Source organism: Oncorhynchus mykiss, chromosome 8 (assembly GCF_013265735.2).
Source record: "Oncorhynchus mykiss isolate Arlee chromosome 8, USDA_OmykA_1.1, whole genome shotgun sequence".
NCBI classification, from domain to species: Eukaryota; Metazoa; Chordata; class Actinopteri; order Salmoniformes; family Salmonidae; genus Oncorhynchus; species Oncorhynchus mykiss.
Window position 1 is genome coordinate 5384209 of NC_048572.1, and position 18738 is coordinate 5402946.

The 18738-nt window shown below is 50.8% G+C and overlaps 1 protein-coding gene across 2 annotated transcripts in view; it reads right to left on the reverse strand.

Moving 5' to 3' along the window:
* The window catches only part of LOC110529167 (kinesin-like protein KIF13B), an 86122-nt gene that overhangs the window by 19990 nt on the left and 47394 nt on the right, over window positions 1–18738 (reverse strand). For both annotated transcript variants that reach the window (XM_036984612.1, XM_036984611.1), the window contains exons 26-30: window positions 5541–5673; window positions 2723–2872; window positions 1698–1797; window positions 1207–1333; window positions 1067–1122 (exon numbers count right to left, since the gene is read on the reverse strand). In XM_036984612.1, coding sequence (XP_036840507.1) covers window positions 1067–1122; window positions 1207–1333; window positions 1698–1797; window positions 2723–2872; window positions 5541–5673 — 566 coding nt within the window. The remainder of the gene's footprint in view (window positions 1–1066; window positions 1123–1206; window positions 1334–1697; window positions 1798–2722; window positions 2873–5540; window positions 5674–18738) is intronic.

The following is an 18738-nucleotide window of genomic DNA, read 5'->3' on the forward strand; positions in this document are numbered from 1 at the left end:
GAGTCTCAGGGAGGGGCAGGCAGTTGACTGATCTTCCAATGAGCCAACTGGAGTCTGAATGGGGGGCAGGCAGTTGACTGATCTTCCAATGAGCCAACTGGAGTCTCAGGGAGGGGCAGGCAGTTGACTGATCTTCCAATGAGCCAACTGGAGTCTGAATGAGGGGCAGGAAGTTGACTGATCTTCCAATGAGCCAACTGGAGTCTCAGGGAGGGGCAGGCAGTTGACTGATCTTCCAATGAGCCAACTGGAGTCTGAATGAGGGGCAGGAAGTTGACTGATCTTCCAATGAGCCAACTGGAGTCTCAGGGAGGGGCAGGCAGTTGACTGATCTTCCAATGAGCCAACTGGAGTCTGAATGAGGGGCAGGAAGTTGACTGATCTTCCAATGAGCCAACTGGAGTCTCAGGGAGGGGCAGGCAGTTGACTGGCTGGCTGACCAGGGTCAATTAAACCAGTTTCTTTCAAATAAAAAGCCTGCCAAAATAAATTGCTTTTTAAAAGCATCACTTCTCATTTCTTTCAGTAATGATGCCAGAGTCTGACAACTTTCTTAGGCAGGGAAGGAGAAGAATTTCCATGCTTCAGTTCATTAAACAGTTTAGAAAATGTAGATGAACCTGCAGCAGTCAGATAGAAATTAGAGAGTAGAGTAGCTTGATTTAGCTTTCTTAATTGAGGAGGCATACCTATTTCTTAATTGAGGAGGCACACCTATTTCTTAATTGAGGAGGCACACCTATTTCTTAATTGAGGAGGCACACTTATTTCTTAATTGAGGAGGCACACCTTTTTCTTAATTGAGGAGGCACACCTATTTCTTAATTGAGGAGGCACACCTATTTCTTAATTGAGGAGGCACACCTATTTCTTAATTGAGGAGGCACACCTATTTCTTAACTGCCTGAAATGCTGCCAATTAGTTTTTCTAACACGAAGAAGGGAGAGTGAAGAAGGGAAAGAGTGTAGGAGAGAGGAAAAGAGAGAATGAGAGAGGAAAAGAGAGAAGGAGAGAGGAAAATAGAGAAGGAGAGAGGAAAAGAGAGAAGGGAAGAGGAGAACGCACCACTAAGGTCCAGGAAGAGGACAGGAATGTGAGTCTCCATCCCAGGAACAGGAACTCTGGAACAGGGGGAAATTAACCAATCAGAACACTGGGAGCTCACAGCTCCCCCCCCCCCCCCCCCCCACACACACACCCTCTACCTCTCTGCGGGGGCTCCAGGGATCCCGCTACCAGCCGAAGGTAACAGGACGGCGTTACGTTCCTCTGTCAGGGTCAGACGACATTCTAACAGCTGAGCCTCCCTCTCCACGTCATCCTCTGACTTATCTACACACACACACACACACACACACACACACAAACACCATATTCACTGATTATAGTCTTGTCAAACTGCTCAACAGAAAGCTCCAGACAGAGGCTTTGAATCTGACTGGACTTGAGACAGCAGTCAGGAGTACAGGTCATCAATACGCTCTGTGTGTAATGTAGTGTGTGTCGTGAGGAGGTCATCAATACGCTCTGTGTGTAATGTAGTGTGTGTCGTGAGGAGGTCATCAATACGCTCTGTGTGTAATGTAGTGTGTGTCGTGAGGAGGTCATCAATATGCTCTGTGTGTAATGTAGTGTGTGTCGTGAGGAGGTCATCAATATGCTCTGTGTGTAATGTAGGGTGTTAGTCAGGGCTGACCGGGCTTTTGGACCATCTTCTGCAGGTGCTGGTCCAGGTACTCTTGTCTCGTAGTGAGGGTGGTCAGCCACTGGTCCCTCAACCTCTCCAGATCAACTTCCTGCAGACACACACACACACACACACACACACCTCAGCTCTATCCCTCCTATATAGATTGTCTTCTCCTACACAGACTCACACCTCAGCCCTGGTACTATCTGAACTTGTCCAATAAGAAAAACATTTATGTTTCGGTACGGTGTGCCCAACTGAAAAAAAAACGAGACTACTTTCCTCAACTGAACTCACGGGGAGAATCTCCTCCGTCCTCCACTCCACTCACGGGGAGAATCTCCTATCTCCTCAACTCAACTCACGGGGAGAATCTCCTCCGTCCTCCACTCAAATCACGGGGAAATTGAATCTCCTCCGTCCTCCACTCAAATCACGGGGAAATTGAATCTCCTCCGTCCTCCACTCAAATCACGGGGAAATTGAATCTCCTCCGTCCTCCACTCAAATCACGGGGAAATTGAATCTCCTCCGTCCTCCACTCAAATCACGGGGAAATTGAATCTCCTCCGTCCTCCACTCAAATCACGGGGAAATTGAATCTCCTCCTCCTTCACTCAACTCACGGGGAGAATCTCCTCCTTCACTCAACTCACGGGGAGAATCTCCTCCTTCACTCAACTCACGGGGAGAATCTCCTCCTTCACTCAACTCACAGGGAGAATCTCCTCCTTCACTCAACTCACGGGGAGAATCTCCTCCTTCACTCAACTCACGGGGAGAATCTCCTCCTTCACTCAACTCACGGGGAGAATCTCAACTGCATTGCCTTTATTCCTTTCTGTCTCCTCTCCTTCCTATCAAAGCCCATTGGATGAGAAGATGAGAGGGGAGGAACCTCTGACATTTCAATCCAATGGGCTTTGAGAAGGAGAAGGAGGAGAGGAGTGAGGACACGAGGAGTTAAGGAAATACAATTGAGGTTCTCGCAATGTGTCAGATTACCATAAACTGATTCCAATCAGTGTTACCTGATAGCTGTCCATGTCCTCATTCGAAGGGCGGGCCTGCCGAACCTCCACGTTGCCGATGGAAACAGAGAGGATTTTTGTGGCAATGAGAGGCATGGTGCCCGAGTCCTGTACGGACCGGACCTCCACCTGAACACGACGAGACTGGCCCTGGGGAGGGGGAGACAGGGTTCAGGTTAGAGACTGGCCCTGGTGAGGGGGAGACAGGGTTCAGGTTAGAGACTGGCCCTGGGGAGGGGGAGACAGGGTTCAGGTTACAGACTGGCCCTGGGGAGGGGGAGACAGGGTTCAGGTTAGAGACTGGCCCTGGGGAGGGGGACAGGGTTCAGGTTACAGACTGGCCCTAGAGAGGGGGACAGGGTTCAGGTTAGAGACTGGCCCTGGGGAGGGGGACAGGGTTCAGGTTACAGACTGGCCCTGGGGAGGGGGAGACAGGGTTCAGGTTACAGACTGGCCCTGGGGAGGGGGAGACAGGGTTCAGGTTAGAGACTGGCCCTGGGGACAGGGTTCAGGTTACAGACTGGCCCTAGAGAGGGGGACAGGGTTCAGGTTAGAGACTGGCCCTGGAGAGGGAGACAGGGTTCAGGTTACAGACTGGCCCTGGGGAGGGGGAGACAGGGTTCAGGTTAGAGACCAGCACTAGAGAGGGGGACAGGGTTCAGGTTAGAGACTGGCCCTAGAGAGGGGGACAAGGTTCAGGTTACAGACTGGCCCTGGGGAGGGGGAGACAGGGTTCAGGTTACAGACTGGCCCTGGGGAGGGGGAGACAGGGTTCAGGTTACAGACTGGCCCTGGGGAGGGGGAGACAGGGATCAGGTTAGAGACTGGCCCTGGGGAGGAGGAGACAGGGTTCAGGTTGGAGACTGGCCCTGGGGAGGGGGAGACAGGGTTCAGGTTAGAGACCGGCCCTAGAGAGGGGGACAGGGTTCAGGTTAGAGACTGGCCCTGGGAAGGGGGAGACAGGGTTCAGGTTAGAGACTGGCCCTAGAGAGGGGGACAGGGTTCAGGTTACAGACTGGCCCTAGAGAGGGAGACAGGGTTCAGGTTAGATACTGGCCCTAGAGAGGGGGAGACAGGGTTCAGGTTAGAGACTGGCCCTAGAGAGGGGGACAGGGTTCAGGTTAGAGACTGGCCCTAGAGAGGGGGACAGGGTTCATGTTAGAGACTGGCCCTAGAGAGGGAGACAGGGTTCAGGTTAGAGACTGGCCCTAGAGAGGGGGAGACAGGGTTCAGGTTAGAGACTGGCCCTAGAGAGGGGGACAGGGTTCAGGTTACAGACTGGCCCTAGAGAGGGAGACAGGGTTCAGGTTAGAGACTGGCCCTAGAGAGGGGGAGACAGGGTTCAGGTTAGAAACTGGCCCTAGAGAGGGGGACAGGGTTCAGGTTAGAGACTGGCCCTAGAGAGGGGGACAGGGTTCAGGTTACAGACTGGCCCTGGGGAGGGGGAGACAGGGATCAGGTTAGAGACTGACCCTGGGGAGGAGGAGACAGGGTTCAGGTTGGAGACTGGCCCTGGGGAGGGGGAGAGGGTTCAGGTTAGAGACTGGCCCTAGAGAGGGGGACAGGGTTCAGGTTACAGACTGGCCCTAGAGAGGGAGACAGGGTTCAGGTTAGATACTGGCCCTAGAGAGGGGGAGACAGGGTTCAGGTTAGAGACTGGCCCTAGAGAGGGGGACAGGGTTCAGGTTACAGACTGGCCCTAGAGAGGGGGACAGGGTTCAGGTTAGAGACTGGCCCTAGAGAGGGGGAGACAGGGTTCAGGTTAGAAACTGGCCCTAGAGAGGGGGACAGGGTTCAGGTTAGAGACTGGCCCTAGAGAGGGGGACAGGGTTCAGGTTAGAGACTGGCCCTAGAGAGGGGGACAGGGTTCAGGTTAGAGACTGGACCTAGAGAGGGGGACAGGGTTCAGGTTACAGACTGGCCCTAGAGAGGGAGACAGGGTTCAGGTTAGAGACTGGCCCTAGAGAGGGGGACAGGGTTCAGGTTACAGACTGGCCCTAGAGAGGGGGACAGGGTTCAGGTTACAGACTGGCCCTAGAGAGGGAGACAGGGTTCAGGTTAGAGACTGGCCCTAGAGAGGGGGACAGGGTTCAGGTTACAGACTGGCCCTAGAGAGGGGGACAGGGTTCAGGTTAGAGACTGGCCCTGGGGAGGGGGAGACAGGGTTCAGGTTAGAGACTGGCCCTGGGGAGGAGGAGACAGGGTTCAGGTTAGAGACTGGCCCTGGGGAGGAGGAGACATGGTTCAGGTTAGAGACTGGCCCTGGGGAGGAGGAGACAGGGTTCAGGTTAGAGACTGGCCCTGGGGACAAGGTTCAGGTTACAGACTGGACCTGGGGAGGGGGAGACAGGGTTCAGGTTAGAGACTGGCCCTGGGGACAAGGTTCAGGTTAGAGACTGGCCCTGGGGAGGAGGAGACAGGGTTCAGGTTAGAGACTGGCCCTGGGGAGACAGGGTTCAGGTTACAGACTGGACCTGGGGAGGGGGAGACAGGGTTCAGGTTAGAGACTGGCCCTGGGGACAAGGTTCAGGTTAGAGACTGGCCCTGGGGAGGAGGAGACAGGGTTCAGGTTAGAGACTGGCCCTGGGGACAAGGTTCAGGTTAGAGACTGGCCCTGAGGAGGAGGAGACAGGGTTCAGGTTAGAGACTGGCCCTGGGGAGACAGGGTTCAGGTTACAGACTGGACCTGCAGGGATCACAGACCTTTCCTACTAAACATCTAGTATACATCAAATAAAACGACTCTTGTTGACACTCCCAAGAGGTAGCGCCAAAACACACTGCCTCCCGTACTGCACACAGAAAACAAGCTACCGACCTGTCTGAGCTGGAAGATGCCCCCAGTGCCCACGTCCTTGGGTGGTAGGACCTCTACAGGGGTGAACTCTCCTGCTTCATTCAGCTCCAACACATGAACCCACAGCTCTAATCTACGAGTCACCTCACTCCACCTGGTCTCACACACACACACACACACACACACACACACACACACACACGTTATCACGACAGTAATCAAATCAAGCTTTATTTATACAGAACATTTCAGACATGAACATAACACAATGTGCTTCACAGGAAAAAACTAAAACATTTACTACAGAACAAGTGTAAAAGGATAAAAAAAATTAAAAAAGAATAACAAAACTGCACAACAACAAAAAATTAATTCCACTGAAATGTGTCGTCCGCATTTAACCCAACCCCTCTGAATCAGAGGGGCGGGGGGGGGTCTCTAAATTAAAGTTAAAAAATAAAAAAATAAAAAAAATATACCAACCCACAGCTCCAGTCACCTGGTTATATACCAACCCACAGCTCTAGTCACCTGGTTATACACCAACCCACAGCTCCAGTCACCTGGTTATATACCAACCCACAGCTCCAGTCACCTGGTTATATACCAACCCACAGCTCCAGTCACCTGGTTATATACCAACCCACAGCTCTAGTCACCTGGTTATATACCAACCCACAGCTCCAGTCACCTGGTTATATACCAACCCACAGCTCCAGTCACCTGGTTATATACCAACCCACAGCTCTAGTCACCTGGTTATATACTAACCCACAGCTCCAGTCACCTGGTTATATACCAACCCACAGCTCCAGTCACCTGGTTATATACCAACCCACAGCTCTAGTCACCTGGTTATATACCAACCCACAGCTCCAGTCACCTGGTTATATACCAACCCACAGCTCTAGTCACCTGGTTATATACCAACCCACAGCTCTAGTCACCTGGTTATATACCAACACACAGCTCCACCTGGTTATATACCAACCCACAGCTCCAGTCACCTGGTTATATACCAACCCACAGCTCCAGTCACCTGGTTATATACCAACCCACAGCTCTAGTCACCTGGTTATATACCAACCCACAGCTCTAGTCACCTGGTTATATACCAACCCACAGCTCTAGTCACCTGGTTATATACCAAACCACAGCTCTAGTCACCTGGTTATATACCAACACACAGCTCCACCTGGTTATATACCAACCCACAGCTCCAGTCACCTGGTTATATACCAACCCACAGCTCCAGTCACCTGGTTATATACCAACCCACAGCTCCAGTCACCTGGTTATATACCAACCCACAGCTCTAGTCACCTGGTTATATACCAACCCACAGCTCTAGTCACCTGGTTATATACCAACCCACAGCTCTAGTCACCTGGTTATATACCAAACCACAGCTCTAGTCACCTGGTTATATACCAACACACAGCTCCACCTGGTTATATACCAACCCACAGCTCCAGTCACCTGGTTATATACCAACCCACAGCTCCAGTCACCTGGTTATATACCAACCCACAGCTCCAGTCACCTGGTTATATACCAACCCACAGCTCTAGTCACCTGGTTATATACCAACCCACAGCTCTAGTCACCTGGTTATATACCAACCCACAGCTCTAGTCACCTGGTTATATACCAAACCACAGCTCTAGTCACCTGGTTATATACCAACACACAGCTCCACCTGGTTATATACCAACCCACAGCTCCAGTCACCTGGTTATATACCAACCCACAGCTCTAGTCACCTGGTTATATACCAACCCACAGCTCTAGTCACCTGGTTATATATCAACCCACAGCTCTAGTCACCTGGTTATATACCAACCCACAGCTCTAGTCACCTGGTTATATACCAACCCACAGCTCCAGTCACCTGGTTATATACCAACCCACAGCTCTAGTCACCTGGTTATATACCAACCCACAGCTCTAGTCACCTGGTTATATACCAACCCACAGCTCCAGTCACCTGGTTATACAGCAACCCACAGCTCTAGTCACCTGGTTATATACCAACCCACAGCTCCAGTCACCTGGTTATATACCAACCCACAGCTCTAGTCACCTGGTTATACACCAACCCACAGCTCCACCAGGTTATATACCAACCCACAGCTCTAGTCACCTGGTTATATACCAACCCACAGCTCCAGTCACCTGGTTATACACCAACCCACAGCTCTAGTCACCTGGTTATATACCAACCCACAGCTCTAGTCACCTGGTTATATACCAACCCACAGCTCCACCTGGTTATACACCAACCCACAGCTCTAGTCACCTGGTTATATACCAACCCACAGCTCTAGTCACCTGGTTATATACCAACCCACAGCTCTAGTCACCTGGTTATATACCAACGCACAGCTCTAGTCATCTGGTTATATACCAACCCACAGCTCTAGTCACCTGGTTATATACCAACCCACAGCTCCAGTCACCTGGTTATACACCAACCCACAGCTCCAGACACCTGGTTATACACCAACCCACAGCTCTAGTCACCTGGTTATATACCAACCCACAGCTCTAGTCACCTGGTTATACACCAACCCACAGCTCTAGTCACCTGATTATACACCAACCCACAGCTCTAGTCACCTGGTTATACACCAACACACAGCTCTAGTCACCTGGTTATACACCAACCCACAGCTCCAGTCACCTGGTTATACACCAACCCACAGCTCCAGTCACCGGGTTATATACCAACCCACAGCTCCATCTGGTTATATACCAACCCACAGCTCCAGTCACCTGGTTATATACCAACCCACAGCTCCACCTGGTTATATACCAACCCACAGCTCCAGTCACCTGGTTATATACCAACCCACAGCTCCAGTCACCTGGTTATATACCAACCCACAGCTCCAGTCACCTGGTTATATACCAACCCACAGCTCCACCTGGTTATATACCAACCCACAGCTCTAGTCACCTGGTTATATACCAACCCACAGCTCTAGTCACCTGGTTATATACCAAACCACAGCTCTAGTCACCTGGTTATATACCAACCCACAGCTCCAGTCACCTGGTTATATACCAACCCACAGCTCCAGTCACCTGGTTATATACCAACCCACAGCTCCAGTCACCTGGTTATATACCAACCCACAGCTCTAGTCACCTGGTTATATACCAACCCACAGCTCCAGTCACCTGGTTATATACCAACCCACAGCTCCAGTCACCTGGTTATATACCAACCCACAGCTCTAGTCACCTGGTTATATACTAACCCACAGCTCCAGTCACCTGGTTATATACCAACCCACAGCTCCAGTCACCTGGTTATATACCAACCCACAGCTCTAGTCACCTGGTTATATACCAACCCACAGCTCTAGTCACCTGGTTATATACCAACCCACAGCTCCAGTCACCTGGTTATATACCAACCCACAGCTCTAGTCACCTGGTTATATACCAACCCACAGCTCTAGTCACCTGGTTATATACCAACACACAGCTCCACCTGGTTATATACCAACCCACAGCTCCAGTCACCTGGTTATATACCAACCCACAGCTCCAGTCACCTGGTTATATACCAACCCACAGCTCTAGTCACCTGGTTATATACCAACCCACAGCTCTAGTCACCTGGTTATATACCAACCCACAGCTCTAGTCACCTGGTTATATACCAAACCACAGCTCTAGTCACCTGGTTATATACCAACACACAGCTCCACCTGGTTATATACCAACCCACAGCTCCAGTCACCTGGTTATATACCAACCCACAGCTCCAGTCACCTGGTTATATACCAACCCACAGCTCCAGTCACCTGGTTATATACCAACCCACAGCTCTAGTCACCTGGTTATATACCAACCCACAGCTCTAGTCACCTGGTTATATACCAACCCACAGCTCTAGTCACCTGGTTATATACCAAACCACAGCTCTAGTCACCTGGTTATATACCAACACACAGCTCCACCTGGTTATATACCAACCCACGGCTCCAGTCACCTGGTTATATACCAACCCACAGCTCCAGTCACCTGGTTATATACCAACCCACAGCTCCAGTCACCTGGTTATATACCAACCCACAGCTCTAGTCATCTGGTTATATACCAACCCACAGCTCTAGTCACCTGGTTATATACCAACCCACAGCTCTAGTCACCTGGTTATATACCAAACCACAGCTCTAGTCACCTGGTTATATACCAACACACAGCTCCACCTGGTTATATACCAACCCACAGCTCCAGTCACCTGGTTATATACCAACCCACAGCTCTAGTCACCTGGTTATATACCAACCCACAGCTCTAGTCACCTGGTTATATATCAACCCACAGCTCTAGTCACCTGGTTATATACCAACCCACAGCTCTAGTCACCTGGTTATATACCAACCCACAGCTCCAGTCACCTGGTTATATACCAACCCACAGCTCTAGTCACCTGGTTATATACCAACCCACAGCTCTAGTCACCTGGTTATATACCAACCCACAGCTCCAGTCACCTGGTTATACAGCAACCCACAGCTCTAGTCACCTGGTTATATACCAACCCACAGCTCCAGTCACCTGGTTATATACCAACCCACAGCTCTAGTCACCTGGTTATACACCAACCCACAGCTCCACCTGGTTATATACCAACCCACAGCTCTAGTCACCTGGTTATATACCAACCCACAGCTCCAGTCACCTGGTTATACGCCAACCCACAGCTCTAGTCACCTGGTTATATACCAACCCACAGCTCTAGTCACCTGGTTATATACCAACCCACAGCTCCACCTGGTTATACACCAACCCACAGCTCTAGTCACCTGGTTATATACCAACCCACAGCTCCAGTCACCTGGTTATATACCAACCCACAGCTCTAGTCACCTGGTTATATACCAACCCACAGCTCTAGTCACCTGGTTATATACCAACCCACAGCTCCAGTCACCTGGTTATACAGCAACCCACAGCTCTAGTCACCTGGTTATATACCAACCCACAGCTCCAGTCACCTGGTTATATACCAACCCACAGCTCTAGTCACCTGGTTATACACCAACCCACAGCTCCACCAGGTTATATACCAACCCACAGCTCTAGTCACCTGGTTATATACCAACCCACAGCTCCAGTCACCTGGTTATACACCAACCCACAGCTCTAGTCACCTGGTTATATACCAACCCACAGCTCTAGTCACCTGGTTATACACCAACCCACAGCTCCACCTGGTTATACACCAACACACAGCTCTAGTCACCTGGTTATATACCAACCCACAGCTCTAGTCACCTGGTTATATACCAACGCACAGCTCTAGTCATCTGGTTATATACCAACCCACAGCTCTAGTCACCTGGTTATATACCAACCCACAGCTCCAGTCACCTGGTTATACACCAACCCACAGCTCCAGACACCTGGTTATACACCAACCCACAGCTCTAGTCACCTGGTTATATACCAACCCACAGCTCTAGTCACCTGGTTATACACCAACCCACAGCTCTAGTCACCTGATTATACACCAACCCACAGCTCTAGTCACCTGGTTATACACCAACCCACAGCTCCAGTCACCTGGTTATACACCAACCCACAGCTCCAGTCACCGGGTTATATACCAACCCACAGCTCCATCTGGTTATATACCAACCCACAGCTCCAGTCACCTGGTTATATACCAACCCACAGCTCCACCTGGTTATATACCAACCCACAGCTCCAGTCACCTGGTTATATACCAACCCACAGCTCCAGTCACCTGGTTATATACCAACCCACAGCTCCAGTCACCTGGTTATATACCAACCCACAGCTCCACCTGGTTATATACCAACCCACAGCTCTAGTCACCTGGTTATACACCAACCCACAGCTCTAGTCACCTGGTTATACACCAACCCACAGCTCTAGTCACCTGGTTATACACCAACCCACAGCTCCAGTCACCTGGTTATATACCAACCCACAGCTCTAGTCACCTGGTTATATACCAACCCACAGCTCCACCTGGTTATATACCAACCCACAGCTCCACCTGGTTATATACCAACCCACAGCTCCACCTGGTTATATACCAACCCACAGCTCCACCTGGTTATATACCAACCCACAGCTCCAGTCATCCGGTTTATATACCAACCCACAGCTCCAGTCACCTGGTTATATACCAACCCACAGCTCCAGTCACCTGGTTATATACCAACCCACAGCTCCACCTTGTTATATACCAACCCACAGCTCTAGTCACCTGGTTATACACCAACCCACAGCTCTAGTCACCTGGTTATACACCAACCCACAGCTCTAGTCACCTGGTTATACACCAACCCACAGCTCCAGTCACCTGGTTATATACCAACCCACAGCTCCAGCTGGTTATATACAAACCCACAGCTCTAGTCACCTGGTTATATACCAACCCACAGCTCTAGTCACCTGGTTATATACCAACCCACAGCTCTAGTCACCTGGTTATATACCAACCCACAGCTCTAGTCACCTGGTTATATACCAACCCACAGCTCTAGTCACCTGGTTATATACCAACCCACAGCTCTAGTCACCTGGTTATATACCAACCCACAGCTCTAGTCACCTGGTTATATACCAACCCACAGCTCTAGTCACCTGGTTATATACCAACCCACAGCTCCAGCTGGTTATATACAAACCCACAGCTCTAGTCACCTGGTTATATACCAACCCACAGCTCTAGTCACCTGGTTATATACCAACCCACAGCTCTAGTCACCTGGTTATATACCAACCCACAGCTCTAGTCACCTGGTTATATACCAACCCACAGCTCTAGTCACCTGGTTATATACCAACCCACAGCTCTAGTCACCTGGTTATATACCAACCCACAGCTCTAGTCACCTGGTTATATACCAACCCACAGCTCCACCTGGTTATATACCAAGCCACAGCTCCAGTCACCTGGTTATATACCAACCCACAGCTCTAGTCACCTGGTTATATACCAACCCACAGCTCTAGTCACCTGGTTATATACCAACCCACAGCTCTAGTCACCTGGTTATATACCAACCCACAGCTCTAGTCACCTGGTTATATACCAACCCACAGCTCCAGTCACCTTGGTTATATACCAACCCACAGCTCCAGTCACCTGGTTATATACCAACCCACAGCTCTAGTCACCTGGTTATATACCAACCCACAGCTCCACCTGGTTATATACCAACCCACAGCTCTAGTTACCTGGTTATACACCAACTCACAGCTCCAGTCACCTGGTTATATACCAACCCACAGCTCTAGTCACCTGGTTATATACCAACCCACAGCTCTAGTCACCTGGTTATACACCAACCCACAGCTCCAGTCACCTGGTTATATACCAACCCACAGCTCTAGTCACCTGGTTATATACCAACCCACAGCTCCAGTCACCTGGTTATATACCAACCCACAGCTCTAGTCACCTGGTTATATACCAACCCACAGCTCCAGTCACCTGGTTATATACCAACCCACAGCTCCAGTCACCTGGTTATATACCAACCCACAGCTCTAGTCACCTGGTTATATACCAACCCACAGCTCCAGTCACCTGGTTATATACCAACCCACAGCTCTAGTCACCTGGTTATATACCAACCCACAGCTCTAGTCACCTGGTTATATACCAACCCACAGCTCCACCTGGTTATATACCAACCCACAGCTCCAGTCACCTGGTTATATACCAACCCACAGCTCCACCTGGTTATATACCAACCCACAGCTCCACTTGGTTATATACCAACCCACAGCTCCAGTCACCTGGTTATATACCAACCCACAGCTCTAGTCACCTGGTTATATACACCAACCCACAGCTCCAGTCACCTGGTTATACACCAACCCACAGCTCCAGTCAACTGACCACCTGGTTATATACCAACCCACAGCTCCAGTCAACTGACCACCTGGTTATACACCAACCCACAGCTCTAGTCAACTGACCACCTGGTTATATACCAACCCACAGCTCTAGTCAACTGACCACCTGGTTATATACCAACCCACAGCTCCAGTCACCTGGTTATATACCAACCCACAGCTCTAGTCACCTGGTTATATACCAACCCACAGCTCCAGTCACCTGGTTATAAACCAACCCACAGCTTGTCACCTGGTTATACACCAACCCACAGCTCTAGTCACCTGGTTATACACCAACCCACAGCTCTAGTCACCTGGTTATACACCAACCCACAGCTCCAGTCACCTGGTTATACACCAACCCACAGCTCCAGTCACCTGGTTATATACCAACCCACAGCTCTAGTCACCTGGTTATATACCAACCCACAGCTCTAGTCACCTGGTTATATACCAACCCACAGCTCTAGTCACCTGGTTATATACCAACCCACAGCTCCAGTCACCTGGTTATATACCAACCCACAGCTCCACCTGGTTATATACCAACCCACAGCTCCAGTCACCTGGTTATATACCAACCCACAGCTCTAGTCACCTGGTTATATACCAACCCACAGCTCTAGTCAACTGACCACCTGGTTATATACCAACCCACAGCTCTAGTCACCTGGTTATACACCAACCCACAGCTCCAGTCACCTGGTTATATACCAACCCACAGCTCTAGTCAACTGACCACCTGGTTATATACCAACCCACAGCTCTAGTCACCTGGTTATACACCAACCCACAGCTCCAGTCACCTGGTTATATACCAACCCGCAGCTCTAGTCACCTGGTTATATACCAACCCACAGCTCCAGTCACCTGGTTATATACCAACCCACAGCTCTAGTCACCTGGTTATATACCAACCCACAGCTCCAGTCACCTGGTTATATACCAACCCACAGCTCCAGTCGCCTGGTTATATACCAACCCACAGCTCTAGTCACCTGGTTATATACCAACCCACAGCTACAGTCACCTGGTTATATACCAACCCACAGCTCTAGTCACCTGGTTATATACCAACCCACAGCTCCACCTGGTCATATACCAACCCACAGCTCCAGTCACCTGGTTATATACCAACCCACAGCTCCACCTGGTTATATACCAACCCACAGCTCCACTTGGTTATATACCAACCCACAGCTCCAGTCACCTGGTTATATACCAACCCACAGCTCTAGTCACCTGGTTATATACACCAACCCACAGCTCCAGTCACCTGGTTATACACCAACCCACAGCTCCAGTCAACTGACCACCTGGTTATATACCAACCCACAGCTCCAGTCAACTGACCACCTGGTTATATACCAACCCACAGCTCCAGTCAACTGACCACCTGGTTATACACCAACCCACAGCTCTAGTCAACAGACCACCTGGTTATATACCAACCCACAGCTCTAGTCAACTGACCACCTGGTTATATACCAACCCACAGCTCCAGTCACCTGGTTATATACCAACCCACAGCTCTAGTCACCTGGTTATATACCAACCCACAGCTCCAGTCACCTGGTTATAAACCAACCCACAGCTTGTCACCTGGTTATACACCAACCCACAGCTCTAGTCACCTGGTTATACACCAACCCACAGCTCTAGTCACCTGGTTATACACCAACCCACAGCTCCAGTCACCTGGTTATACACCAACCCACAGCTCCAGTCACCTGGTTATATACCAACCCACAGCTCTAGTCACCTGGTTATATACCAACCCACAGCTCTAGTCACCTGGTTATATACCAACCCACAGCTCTAGTCACCTGGTTATATACCAACCCACAGCTCCAGTCACCTGGTTATATACCAACCCACAGCTCCACCTGGTTATATACCAACCCACAGCTCCAGTCACCTGGTTATATATCAACCCACAGCTCTAGTCACCTGGTTATATACCAACCCACAGCTCCAGTCACCTGGTTATATACCAACCCACAGCTCTAGTCAACTGACCACCTGGTTATATACCAACCCACAGCTCTAGTCACCTGGTTATATACCAACCCACAGCTCCAGTCACCTAGTTATACAGCAACCCACAGCTCCACCTGGTTATATACCAACCCACAGCTCTAGTCACCTGGTTATATACCAACCCACAGCTCCAGTCACCTGGTTATACACCAACCCACAGCTCTAGTCACCTGGTTATATACCAACCCACAGCTCCAGTCACCTGGTTATATACCAACCCACAGCTCTAGTCAACTGACCACCTGGTTATATACCAACCCACAGCTCTAGTCACCTGGTTATATACCAACCCACAGCTCCAGTCACCTGGTTATACACCAACCCACAGCTCCAGTCACCTGGTTATATACCAACCCACAGCTCCAGTCACCTGGTTATATACCAACCCACAGCTCCAGTCACCTGGTTATATACCAACCCACAGCTCTAGTCAACTGACCACCTGGTTATATACCAACCCACAGCTCTAGTCACCTGGTTATATACCAACCCACAGCTCCAGTCACCTGGTTATACAGCAACCCACAGCTCCACCTGGTTATATACCAACCCACAGCTCCAGTCACCTGCCTCCACCTGGTTATACACCAACCCACAGCCCCACCTGGTTATACACCAACCCACAGCTCCAGTCACCTGCCTCCACCTGGTTATACACCAACCCACAGCCCCACCTGGTTATACACCAACCCACAGCTCCACCTGGTTATATACCAACCCACAGCTCCACCTGGTTATACACCAACCCACAGCTCCACCTGGTTATACACCAACCCACAGCTCCACCTGGTTATACACCAACCCACAGCTCCACCTGGTTATATACCAACCCACAGCTCCACCTGGTTATATACCAACCCACAGCTCCACCTGTTTATATACCAACCCACAGCTCCACCTGGTTATACACCAACCCACAGCTCCACCTGGTTATACACCAACCCACAGCTCCACCTGGTTATATACCAACCCACAGCTCCACCTGGTTATACACCAACCCACAGCTCCACCTGGTTATACACCAACCCACAGCTCCACCTGGTTATACACCAACCCACAGCTCCGCCTGGTTATACACCAACCCACAGCTCCGCCTGGTTATACACCAACCCACAGCTCCACCTGGTTATACACCAACCCACAGCTCCACCTGGTTATACACCAACCCACAGCTCCACCTGGTTATACACCAACCCACAGCTCCACCTGGTTATACACCAACCCACAGCTCCACCTGGTTATACACCAACCCACAGCTCCACCTGGTTATATACCAACCCACAGCTCCACCTGGTTATATACCAACCCACAGCTCCACCTGGTTATATACCAACCCACAGCTCCACCTGGTTATACACCAACCCACAGCTCCACCTGGTTATATACCAACCCACAGCTCCACCTGGTTATACACCAACCCACAGCTCCACCTGGTTATATACCAACCCACAGCTCCACCTGGTTATATACCAACCCACAGCTCCACCTGGTTATACACCAACCCACAGCTCCACCTGGTTATACACCAACCCACAGCTCCACCTGGTTATAGACCAACTCAGTAGTTGAATCGTCTTCATGTATTGTTTTTCTGTGTGATCCTGTTTGCAAACCACATGTCCTTTTGGATACCCATCCTTCCCTCTCCCCCAGGGCAGAATACTGTACCTCTCTCTGAGCTACCCCTACCAGCATACCCCTCTACCCATCTACCCCTACCAGCATACCCCTACCAGCATGCCCCTCTACCCAGCATACCCCTACCAGCATACCCCTCTACCCAGCATACCCCTACCAGCATGCCCCTCTACCCCTACCAGCATGCCCACCTACCGCTACCAGCATGTCCACCTACCGCTACCAGCATGCCCACCTACCGCTACCAGCATGCCCACCTACCCCTACCAGCATGCCCCTCTACCCCTACCAGCATGCCCCTCTACCCCTACCAGCATGCCCCTCTACCCCTACCAGCATGCCCCTCTACCCCTACCAGCATGCCCCTCTACCCCTACCAGCATGCCCCTCTACCCCTACCAGCATGCCCCTCTACCCCTACCAGCATACCCCTCTACCTCTCTACCCCTACCAGCATACCCCCTACCTCTCTACCCCTACCAGCATACCCCTCTCTACCCCTACCAGCATACCAGCATACCCCTCTACCCCTACTAGCCTACTCCTCTACCCCTACCAGCATACCCACCTACCCCTACTAGCCTACTCCTCTACCGCTACCAGCATACCCACCTACCCCTACCAGCATGCCCCTCTACCCCTACCAGCATGCCCCTCTACCCCTACCAGCATGCCCCTCTACCCCTACCAGCATGCCCCTCTACCTCTACCAGCATGCCCCTCTACCCCTACCAGCATGCCCCTCTACCCCTACCAGCATGCCCCTCTACCCCTACCAGCATGCCCCTCTACCCCTACCAGCATGCCCCTCTACCCCTACCAGCATGCCCCTCTACCCCTACCAGCATACCCACCTACCCCTACCAGCATACCCCTCTACCTCTCTACCAGCATGCCCCTCTACCCCTACCAGCATACCCACCTACCCCTACCAGCATACACCTCTACCTCTCTACCCCTTCCCCCAGCCTCTCTACCCCTTCCCCCTGGTTATATACCAACCCACAGCTCTAGTCACCTGGTTATATACCAACCCACAGCTCTAGTCACCTGGTTATATACCAACCCACAGCTCTAGTCACCTGGTTATATACCAACCCACAGCTCTAGTCACCTGGTTATATACCAACCCACAGCTCTAGTCACCTGGTTATATACCAACCCACAGCTCCAGTCACCTTGGTTATATACCAACCCACAGCTCCAGTCACCTGGTTATATACCAACCCACAGCTCTAGTCACCTGGTTATATACCAACCCACAGCTCCACCTGGTTATATACCAACCCACAGCTCTAGTTACCTGGTTATACACCAACTCACAGCTCCAGTCACCTGGTTATATACCAACCCACAGCTCTAGTCACCTGGTTATATACCAACCCACAGCTCTAGTCACCTGGTTATACACCAACCCACAGCTCCAGTCACCTGGTTATATACCAACCCACAGCTCTAGTCACCTGGTTATATACCAACCCACAGCTCCAGTCACCTGGTTATATACCAACCCACAGCTCTAGTCACCTGGTTATATACCAACCCACAGCTCCAGTCACCTGGTTATATACCAACCCACAGCTCCAGTCACCTGGTTATATACCAACCCACAGCTCTAGTCACCTGGTTATATACCAACCCA